This window comes from Thermobia domestica, chromosome 6 (genome assembly GCF_964235325.1).
Source record: "Thermobia domestica chromosome 6, izTheDome1.hap1.1, whole genome shotgun sequence".
Classification (NCBI taxonomy): domain Eukaryota; kingdom Metazoa; phylum Arthropoda; class Insecta; order Zygentoma; family Lepismatidae; genus Thermobia; species Thermobia domestica.
Genome location: NC_137459.1, coordinates 281,501,430 through 281,513,046, shown reverse-complemented (window position 1 = coordinate 281,513,046; position 11,617 = coordinate 281,501,430). Strand labels below are relative to the sequence as shown.

Sequence of the window (11,617 nt, the reverse complement as noted above, 5' to 3'; positions counted from 1 at the left end):
CCTATAATTAACATTAGTTATCCTATTTTTTATTTTTCTATGTTTCTAGCTTCAATTTAGCATTGTGTCTAATATATTAATAACTAATGTTTACACAAGAATACAAGGTTGAACTTTGTATTCTTCCATCAGTGTTTCGTACTGAATGACTTTTAAAAAAATATCCGTTCAAACTCTTGGTTAGAATTTGACTCTTAAAATTTTGAATTACTAACTTAATAAATTCCATTGAGAATAAAGTGTAACATACCAGCCATCTTTTTAGAGTTACTGGATTCATGTTGAACTCGTGAACCAAATCCAATTCATGATACATGTGTTCGATCAGTGACAACATCTGTAAAAGTAGATACTGTTTCAGATTCAAATTATATTTACATTATCAAATTATGTTATTGTTATTGTTATAGATTCAAATTATGTTAATAATAAAATTCAATTCTACTCATTGATGTTAAAACTGCTAATTTTCGCAGTACTTTCAAATGGAAGTATATTATTAGGGTGCAGCATTTTACCACTTTTTTTTCGGAACGAAATGTAATACTTGGCAAAAGTGGCCCACCCACATGGACATTACAGGTATAGATTTTCTTTTTTTCAAATCGGAGTATATTTTCTGTGAGAACTATTGCTTCAAAGTTTGAGAATTTCACTGAAAATTACAAAAAATACCAAAGTTGTTCATTAATTTTATTTATGTTAAAGTGAACATATTTTTGGTTGCTATGAAAACTGACATTCAAGTATAAAAATGCCAGTTATATGCCCTTGGGGGATAGGGGTGCCTCCTATGGGGCCAGAAAAGGCGGCAAATTCAGTACAGTTAAGCGGTTGTGCATCTCCCTGCTCACCTGGCCATATAGTCTTGCCAAGCGACCCAGAACCCATCATTTGGAGATGGGTGCACCTAAGTGTCCTCCGCCAGCCCTACCCAACCAACCAGCCATATGTAGAGCCGGATGAACTAATTCGATCGTCATTGCCAGGAAAAATTGTCACAAATTGGGACTTTAATTGAAATTTAGTCACAGCTTGTCTAGAAAGTAAGGTTGACTCGATCATTCCGTCTCTAACATCACTGTCACATACTCGGGAGGCTACTTCAGTAACTAATTTCACTATCCGCTCTACTGCCACCGTGTGGCACGGATAGTCGGTGAAGGACCATTCTAGCACAGTGTTGTCAGGAAGTGAAAGTTTGTCCATAAGCTGTTTGTTTGATACCGTCCTTAGAACTGGTGGTACAGTTATTGAAACATCAGTGCTTTCCCAAAACATCATTTCAGTGTAATCTTTCGCCTCAAAATTCAGACTGGGAATGATGTTATACCTAATAGAGTTATGAAGATTCCCTGCTTCGTGTTCTCAAGCACTAAGAATCTTACGTAATATATCTTGTCGGACAGCAAGTCGACCATCAGTCATCATGGCAAGAACATTCTCTGGGATTGCGAAGAATGCATTCGTCTGAATGGATGATCAGATTACAGTCTGTTATTCCCTTGGTAAGTATCTAGACCTATGAATGGTCTCAAAGACGTGACGAGGACCATCAGCAATGGAAGACTGTTCTGACATAACCACATAGACTATAAGTATGAATGTCACAATTTTTACTAATTTCTTGGTTGGTTTCTTTGGTGCAATATACAATCTTAAAATTATGTTTGCAGTAGTCAACCAGCAAGCTTTGTTTAATTTGCTAGGGATCGTACAAACAAGCTCTTCCGGGCATGCTCCGGAGTCAATGGCTTGAGATATCTGGAACAAGTATATCAGATCTTTACTGAGCTTTCTGAGCTCTTCTGGACTATGATGAGGTACGTCACATTTTATTGGTTTGAATGGCATCACTGGAAGCTTTTCACAGTCAGATACTTTTGAGCCTATGGGACCTATGTAAGAATAGAACTTGAATAAGCGTCTTCAATATGAGTGAAGAGAGCTCGGAACGGCAGTTCATTAAAATGCAAGAGATAAATAGCCCATTGCATAGGTTATCCTGTTAGTTGCTCTAATTTTCGAAGAATACCTCCCTTCCAACCAGTGTTAGTGTTTGTTCCATCACACCCAAGAACCTCAACTTCATCAAATCCAACTTTGAGTTGGTTCATGATGTATTCGAAAATAGCCGTGGACTCGTCATGTGCAGAGCAGAGGATGGTGTCACATGACCAATGATAAGTGCTCTTCTCTAATGATGCTTGTGTGTGTTTTAGTGTCATCCCTTCAACCATCAAAGTAGAGGTTTTAATGGAATCATCATTTCTAGAACTTTCTTTTAATTTCCGAGCAGCTTTAAGTTTCGCACGGCTTATTTTGTTCTTGTCCACAATTAAAGCAGATTTTATGTCGCTATATTGTTGAGATGTTATAATTTCAGCCTTTAAAGCTGCCTGAAGTACAGTTGATGCTATATGTGCCCAGCTCTCTCGCTTAAATTGTATCTCTGAGCAATCATAACAGTTTCAGTCAAATCTAGCTTCGGTTTAGATGTTCTGTCTCTGGGTTTGGTTTCTTCCTCAGAAGAGCTATTCTCTGCTTTGTCTTCAAGGTGTGCTTCATTGTCACTAAAATTTTGGCTGTCATATGAAGCAGATGATTGAGAAAGGAAACTCATGTCTACGCCTTTTACACGAACGTTAAGCGCTTTTCATTTGTTTCGTTACTGCTAAACCAACTGACCCGATGCGACCAATTCTGGGACCTCTTTGATCAAGAAGGAAATGGTGTATTTTCTGTGAAAATAGTGGTTAGCAAACTATTATCTGTAACGGCCAATTCATATAAGCTGAAGGCAACAGTAACAAAATATAGCACTTGAGAAATGGCGCCCAATTCGAAGCGTATCCGACTCGTTCCTGACTGCGATGCTGAGTTAGACAGATGGGGACTGGAGAAGAGCGATGTAATATTGTGAGCTGGAGAAGTGGGAGTGTCATGGTTTAAAATAACAATGCTCTGCTAACACTATGAACCACCATACGAAGGAAAAGACAAGGACAAAAGTAGGTGTAGAAACGCTTAATTGTACTGAATTTGCCCTCTTTTCCGGCCCCAGAAGGGGCATATAACTGGCATTTTGTGACATGAATGTCAGTTTTCATAGCATCTGGCATGTGTAAACCAAAAAAATGTTTACTTTAACATAACTAAAAATAATTAATAATTTTGGTATTTTTTGTAATTTTCAGTGAAATTATGAAAATTTGAGACAATAGTTCTCACAGAAGATATTATCCGAATTGAGAAAAAAGCTAAACCTGTAATGTCCATGTGGGCGGGCCACTTTTGCCAGGTATTACATTTCGTTCCGAAAAAAAAAGTGGCAAAACGACCCACCCTAGTATATCATCATTCTACGGGTCTTATTTTTGTCATTATTTCAATCTCATAATTTACTAAAGTTCAGACGTGCAGGTTTATAATTATGTACAAGAAATCCACATATCATTGTACCACTACGGGTGCTAGAGAAAATCACTGTTGTACTTATAGAATTATTATTATTATTATTATTATTATTATTATTATTATTATTATTATTATTATTATTATTATTATTATTATTAAGATTTGCAGTCATTTGGTAAGCCAGTTTCAAAGTAAAGTTTGTTATTCTTCATTGTTTAAAGTAGGGGAAGCGGAAATTAAAGAAAATTACTGAATTTTTAGTGAGGAGGGGGAGGTTGTAATGTTCTGTCTCTTTCTTTTTCTTTAAAAGTGTCTTTTCTTTCTTGAGTTCTATTTAGGTTCATAGAAGTTTCCATCAATTTACTGTGGTAAACTAATATCCTACGTAAAGTATTTTGTTTTATATCTCGTGGTTAATCATTCTCTTCTACAGATTTGAAGAGATATATGATAGATGTAAGTGAATGGTGAAATAACTTATGTAACAAAGATTGTAGGGAGACACGGGAGAACTCTAAAATAATCCATAGATACAATGTTGTTCATCCCAGACCCACGACCTGGTTTAAACTAGAGGTTTCTTGCCCCAGAGATAATGCCTCTACAATTAAGACAACATCTCACATTTTGTCCGTATATCTTACATATAACATAATCATTACAGTGTTAAAACTATACTTTTATGAAAGCTCCCTCTTAAGTAAGCGGTTAACGTTTACATTTTCGTCGCGACAGAAAACGAGTTTAACTTCTGCAGAGAACTCAAGTATTTTGAATTCAATTTTAAGACATAGGGCTACATTTCATTATTTATTTATTTATTTATTTATTTATTTTATGGGAGTTGGATTACAACCTTCACGTGGGTATACTCAAGTTAGTTTTTTTCTTTTTCTGTGTTGAGGTGCATTAACTGTTTTCAAGATATTATTGAGTTAGGAAGATTTTACTTCAGATAGAGTTACTTCCTTATCCGCAGTGCTTTTAGAAAAGCAAATAAATGTGTTACTTCTAAACGTGCTAATACAAGTATTTTAAATATGTACCTAATTTTAATATCAATACCTCATTTGGTTCCCAATGCCAGATATCAAATGTTGGTTTCTTCAAATAGGCAATAGTTTCTTCTGACAGTGTGTACTGGAAAACAAAATTTTTCTATGAGAATACAGATAACTAAATGGTTTGGTTTATTTTGCATTTTTTTTACATTTTGAGCTGTTCAATACAAATAGTACAGAACTTGTCAGGTTAATATGTAAATACCTTTTGTATTGGTGTCTAACCTTATTACAGAGAATATAAATAAATAAACTAATAAATAAAAATTGAGAAAGTTTATAATAGTCCTTTAAATTGAGATTGACTTGGTTCTAATAATCTAGAGTTGTACTTGTTTCCTTTTAGAAAATACTGCATAATTGTGTATATTTTAGTATGATAACTTTAATTTTTTAAGCAACTGAATTAATTAATGAGCTTTTAGATTTAGAGGGTTATTGAAAGTAAGATGAACTGAGGTAAAAAAAAAAAAAAAAACGCTCTGGCAACTTACACAAATAAAGTATATGTTATATGTAGTTATACATTACTGTTTGTTATTCAATATGATATATATAGTATTTCCATGAGCTTTTAATCCTGTTTCCGAAGGTGAAATTAAACCTAAACCAAAGAGGATTTATGTAACCTCGTAGCATATATATATTTCCAATAACAACGAGGGAAATATTTATTAAGATATTGAGTGTAATATTATATGTCATCAAAACAAAAGAAAATAGCCAACATTTAATATATTTGTACTAAAGATGTTTCTTTAGCTTACGATAAATCCAAGATAAAAGTACTACTGCAATAAGAACAAAAGTTATGAATTATTATCGATTCTTAATTTCACATCTTTTGAAACATTGATAATCACAATAATCAGGCATCGAGACCAACATATATGCTACTTCAGGCACATTGCTATTTCACATATATTTGAATTGGTTTGGGAAACTTATTGATTTGTCTCAATGGAAATGCTGAAACGTATGAGCACACACAAAGACAGTAGTATTTTTCTTTTTCTTTTTTTTCTTTTGTTTTAGTTTAATGCCACTAACATCCATCGAGGCTACGGGAGATACTGATGATGAGATGAGTGATTATGGTTGAATGGCTTAAGTGCGAGGAAATAGGAGAACTCATGCATATGGTGATTGAGCACTACAAAGCCCACTTGGCGCAAGCTGAAAAACCAGGGACCCCATGCGTCAGTGGTGAGCGTTCTATAGCTAGAACAAAAAAACTATGAGATCCTTATCACATTATATTAGAGAAAGTGCATTATAAAATCCATTGAGGTGTCCAACTGAACGCTGCATAAGCACTTCTCTGTTGTTTTCCTTATATAATAATAATAATAATAATAATAATAATAATAATAATAATAATAATAATAATAATAATAATAATAATAATAATAATAATAATACCTGTCTTCTTCCCTACAAATGAAACATTCAGCAAAAGCTCTTACATATGGTGATTGGTGATTACATATGGTAATTTATTGTGTTTGTGATAAGTATTTTACTACGTATTTACTGGTAAATAATTTATAAAGATTACATACTAGAACACTTTATCATAATGGTATATTGATAACATCATTTGCATGAGTATTCTCAAATCTATTGCCCCAGAGTCTTTCATTTTCCACAGAAAGCAATGGGAACCTTATCCCTGATCTTCTCCTTCACAACTGTTCGTTTCCCATATTCCTAATTGTTCATGTTATCGTGCCCCTCCCCCTCTATTTTATATTCTTTTAATATTAATATTAATAAAAAGAGCACAGTTTAGCGCGTTATTGGAGTTCTTATGGTGTACATTCTTTAGTATTTTCATCATTTTCGCAGTTCATTTTATTTTCTCCTGAAAACCAATGACAGTATATATCGTAGAAATTCAGCCAAACAGAATGAAACTTGGCATAGTGATAGAACTTAACGTTCTATGTAAGCATTTGAATAATTGCATTGTGCAGGTTTACGGTTGCCGAGTTATTGGCGGTCAAATTTTGCGGTATAGTTTCGAAAACAAAACCCATATATATATATATATATATATATATATATATATGGAAGTGGGCTCTCAACCCTTCATTCCCTCCCATGTCCTCCCCCTCCCCTTTCTGAACTATATTCGACCGAAAATGGAATAGGTCTTGACTTTTGACCCCATTTTCGGAAGAATATCGGTGACCCCCCCTCCCCAGGAACCTTACCCCTCTCGGATCCCACCGATCGGGAAGGGTGTCCAAAAGTGTCCCTACAGGGTTTTGTGCAAATCGGCCCATAAACTAAAAACTTTTGCCTATCGGAATAAACTCTAAGTGTAATAGTATTTATAATTTTACTGATTTAAACTTAAACATAAACGCATAATACGAAAAAAAAAAATGGCGATGTATCGTTCCCCTCTAGGGACGCCAGCTAGAGACCAGTCACCAATAAATCCTACAGTACGTCAAACTCGGACGAAAGAAACAGAACAAAGAAAAATAGCGAGAGAAGAATCCACAACATCAGAACAATCAACTAAGAAACACACCTTGGAAGATACAGGATTCGACACAATGGGGCAATTGGAGCAAGAAATGAATTACATAGAAAATCTCTTAAATTGGAAAAAGATAGGAAGATCCCACCTTGAGAAACTAAAAAAAGAGGGCCATAGTATTTGTTAAGGACAGGGCATAGATTTTAGGACAACTAGACCAAATGGAGAAAATTAATAGTACACTTCAGGAGAAATACAACCACCTCCAGAAAGAAAAACTAATAACAGAAATGGAAATGATGTCAGGCCAGAAAGGCAGCCGCATTGAAGAGAAAAAACAAATGGAAGAGTTACGGCAAATAAACGTGAAATTAGAAAAGGAAATAGAGGAGCTAAAACAGGAAAAAGCAGAAATTAAGAATGACAGAGACAGGCAGTATAAAAGACTGGAAACTGAAATTCAAGAACTCGCAGAAAACAGAAATGAACTAAAAAAGCAACTACAAGAAAAAACAAGGAAGTTAAATAAATTAGAAGATGAACATAAATACCTAACAAAAAAAACTTGAAGAAAAAAAAGAAGAACTAATAAATACACAACAAGCTTTCGGACGAGCAGAGATAACATGGGAACAACAAACAAACATATATAGGGATAAAATCGAAGAATTAACAGACACACAGAAGACCGACGCAGACATAGTTATACATGAAATACAAACGCTAACCAAAAAGATTGAAAAAAGACATGAAAGAACAGAAAAAAACGGAAACCGACGACAAACAACAACTATGGACAGACGTAATTAAAAAAAGAAAACCTACTGAAAAAGAACTGAAGATACAGGAAATGCAAGCAAAAACAAAACAGGCATTGATAATAAAACCGAATCAAGGAGACATATCAAAGCAAACAGCGGAAAGATTAACAGGAGTTATTGATCCACGAAAAGAGAAATTAAAGATAACTGGTTTAAGAACTACCAGAGATATGGTAGTACTTGAAACCGCAACGAAAGAAGACATTAGGAAAATAATGGCTAAAGAAGAAATAAGGAAAAACTTTAAGTGTGAAGAAACTAAGAAGAAAAACCCGCTGATGATCATGTATGGGGTACCGTCTGAATTAAAGGATGAAGAACTACTCCAAGCTTTTATCGAACAGAATTTCGATGAAAACGAGATGGAAGAGGCCAAAAAGAGTAAAGCAAGGTTTCGAGCAGGAAAGAAACAAGAAAAACAATGCCACTTAGTGATAGAAGTTGAATCGAAGATGAGGAAACTGTTAGTGGAAAGAGAAAAAGTCTACATCGATTATGAGGCACATAGAATAAACGATTTCCTGGTCGTTCCTCAATGTTTTTCTTCGGTCAATTTGCCAAGAATTCGGTCACGTTACGAAATATTGCGACAATAAGGAAAAAGTGAGATGCAGATATTGTGGCTCATTGCAACATAAAAGCGACGAATGTGAAGACAAAGGAAAAAGATATGTATACCATGTAAACTAAGACACAAAGTATGTCAAAACCCACAAACGGGAGAAAGTGTCTCATACAAGGTAGCCAGAGAAAGGATAATTTCTAAAATAAACTATGGAGAGTAAAAAGAAAGAATTAGCAAATACAAAGAGAAAAAGCCCAAGTAAGAAACGTAGGGACAAACAAAGATTGGAAAATTTTCTAGAAAGAAAAAGACAACTACTTAAAGAAAAGAGAGATAAAGAAACACAAACATACGATACAAAAGAAAATGAAAAATCGAAAATAAAAACTGAAGAAAACGAAACGGAGAAGTTAACAAAAAACGACAAGGAAAAAGGAGAACTAGAAACGATTCTAGAAAATAGAAAAAAAGAATAGGAAAAAGAAATTTAACGAAGAGAATTATAAATGTATGCAACAGACCCCGAACATTAATGAATCATTTGTCCACGGTGAAGAAAAATATCTTTTCCCAATTCAAGAAGAACATATTCAACAAATCCAAGATCCGGAAGTTTCAAGTACAGAAAATACTCCAGTAAAACCATTAAATGAAGAAATTTTAATAAATAATGTACAATTATACGAAAATGTAAACCATATGTATAGGCTAGCAAAATTGAAAGAAAAACAAATCCTAATGACTGCACTAAGACAGATAGTAAGAGATATTCATATAAATGGAAGAACTATAACATTTCGAACCTTGGAGGAAGCCGATAGAATTGAACTGCGAATTTATGATCTCTTAGCAAACGGATGGGTGTTACTTGATCTAGTGGATGAGGTGTTTGAGAGACGAGGGATATACTGGACGCTAGAAAATGTTTACAAACAACTGGTGCGTGCGCATGGTAGAGTATACTTCGACCCAACGAAATCAGGAACGGATGCCTACATATATACGAGATATGGATGAAAATCAGAAGTATTTGAAAATTATGCAGAATAACGCACAAGGAAGTAAAATAGCCACAATGGAACTTAGAAGACTAATAGAAATCCAAAAGATTGATATCGTAGCAATACAAGAACCATATTTACTAAAAGGGAAATTAACAACCTTTCCAGCAAGCTCAAAAATAATGTACGGAGGACAGGAACCTAAAACAGTTATAGTTTTCATGAATAGAGAAATTGAAGTACTTAAACTAACCCAATATAGTAACAATTGGATAACAACAGCTGAAGTTAAGTGTGGAAACATGAAATTCTGGCTAATAAATGCGTATTTCCAATACAGCTTAGAAACACGTGACTTCATAGACAAAATTCAAGAGATAATATGGCAGAGGAACGAAATTGAACAAGCAACAAAAAAAGCTTTAAAAGAGGCTACTCCGGAAAGTCAAGAAAGAAGAGTATATGAAGACTTTTGGATACCTAAACTACAAAGATTAAAAAGACTTGCAACGTCAGCCCGGAAAAGTTATCAAGCAACTTATAACAAAATACTAAAGGAAAGAAGATTAGAAAAATATAGAAACGCAAAGAATAAATATAAGGAAGCAATATTAGAGGCTAAGAAAAGAAGTTGGGATCTTTACCTCAAGAAAAATATTGAAATAGATCCATGGGGTGTTCCATACAAACTCATAACACAAAAAAATAAAGCCATTAGTATTAAATACAGTCAAGAAATTAGATGGATCATACACCTCAAACAGAGAAGAAACTCTAAAAGTTTTAGCGAATAAATTTTTTCCCAGAGATGAAAACAATAACGACACAGAAAGAAACACAGTACTAAGAAACAAAATGGGTGAACAACATACAGGAACTGTACCAGAATCGGACAAAGTCACTAACGAAGAAATAGAAAAGATCTTTAGAAAACTTAAAAACAAGAAATCTCCGGGGGTAGATGGCATCAAAAACGAAATATACAAGAAGACTAAAGATTTATGGGTCCCCTACCTAAAGAAACAAGAAATTCCAGAGCCGTGGAAAGCATCAAAATTAATTATTCTCTCAAAAGGACCAGAAAGGGATCCATCCTAAGTGAACTCATATAGATCTATATGCTTATTAAAAATATATCAAAAATTTTTGAGAGAGTAACATTAAACAGAATTCAAAAATACAGAAACGTAACTGAAGACAAACTACAATTTGGATTCAGAGTAGGAAAATCAACAGAAGACGCCATAAATACTCTTCTAGATGATATCAAAGAAAAGATATACGAAAAGAAATATGTATTAGCGCTCTTCATTGACATCGAAGGAGCATTTGATAATTTATGGTTTCCATCCTTGATTGAAAATTTAAAAAAACTGGAAATGCCAGAATACTTACTGAATTTCATAAGAAACTATCTAGAAAACAGAAAAATAATAATACCCAATGAAGAGGGCGACATAGTAATTAAAACAGAGAAAGGATGCCCGCAAGGATCAGTATTAGGACCCCTACTATGGGACATAGAATTACAACCATGCTTGGAAAAAATAAACAAAAAGCAAGAAGTCGATAAAATAGTGGCATTCGCCGATGACGTCGTAATAACAACATCAGGAAACAGCCGAAGGAAATTAGAAGAAAAAGTTTTAAAAAAATAACAGAAACACTTGAAGAATGGAGTATGGAGAGTAAATTAAGGATATCATCAAAGAAAACCAAATATCTAATTTTCGGCACAAAACTACAAAGAAATCCGACTATAAAATTAAATGGAGTAGGAGTAGAACGAGTGCAAAGCATAAAATACCTTGGCATAATGGTAGACGATAGACTAAAATTTGATGAACATTTGAAATATATAGTGAAAAGGGGAAACAGTGTAGCGAATAAATTGACCATTATTGCAAGAAACAGATACAGGCTACCATTAAAAATACTAAGGCTATACCAAGAAACTATTTTGTCAGCTACCATAGCGTACGCATCCAGCGTTTTGGATTGATAGACTATTAAGAAATAAGACCTACAAAAATCAAATCAGTAGACCACAAAGAAACCTATTAATCAGAATGTCTGGAGCTTTTAACACTGCTTCGCATAGCGCACTCTGTATAATCCTGGGTATCCAACCAATGAACTATGTGTTATTGCAAAGGGCAACTAATTACTGGTTAAGAAAAGAAGAGAAAAAGAAAATTAGAGAAATTTTTAACAGGGATCTAAAAGATGAGAAAGAAATTAATGACAACATAATACAACTA

The 11,617-nt window shown here is 34.0% G+C and overlaps 1 protein-coding gene across 1 annotated transcript in view; it reads right to left on the bottom strand.

Moving 5' to 3' along the window:
* Window positions 1–6,766, bottom strand: part of LOC145687567 (high affinity cGMP-specific 3',5'-cyclic phosphodiesterase 9A-like) — a 37,449-nt gene extending 30,683 nt beyond the window's left edge. Inside the window, exons 1-3 of the mRNA XM_081761032.1 lie at window positions 6,695–6,766; window positions 4,483–4,557; window positions 251–337 (exon numbers count right to left, since the gene is read on the bottom strand). Of these exons, the coding sequence (XP_081617158.1) occupies window positions 251–337; window positions 4,483–4,557; window positions 6,695–6,766 (234 nt within the window). The remainder of the gene's footprint in view (window positions 1–250; window positions 338–4,482; window positions 4,558–6,694) is intronic.
* Window positions 6,767–11,617: the final 4,851 nt, after the last annotated feature.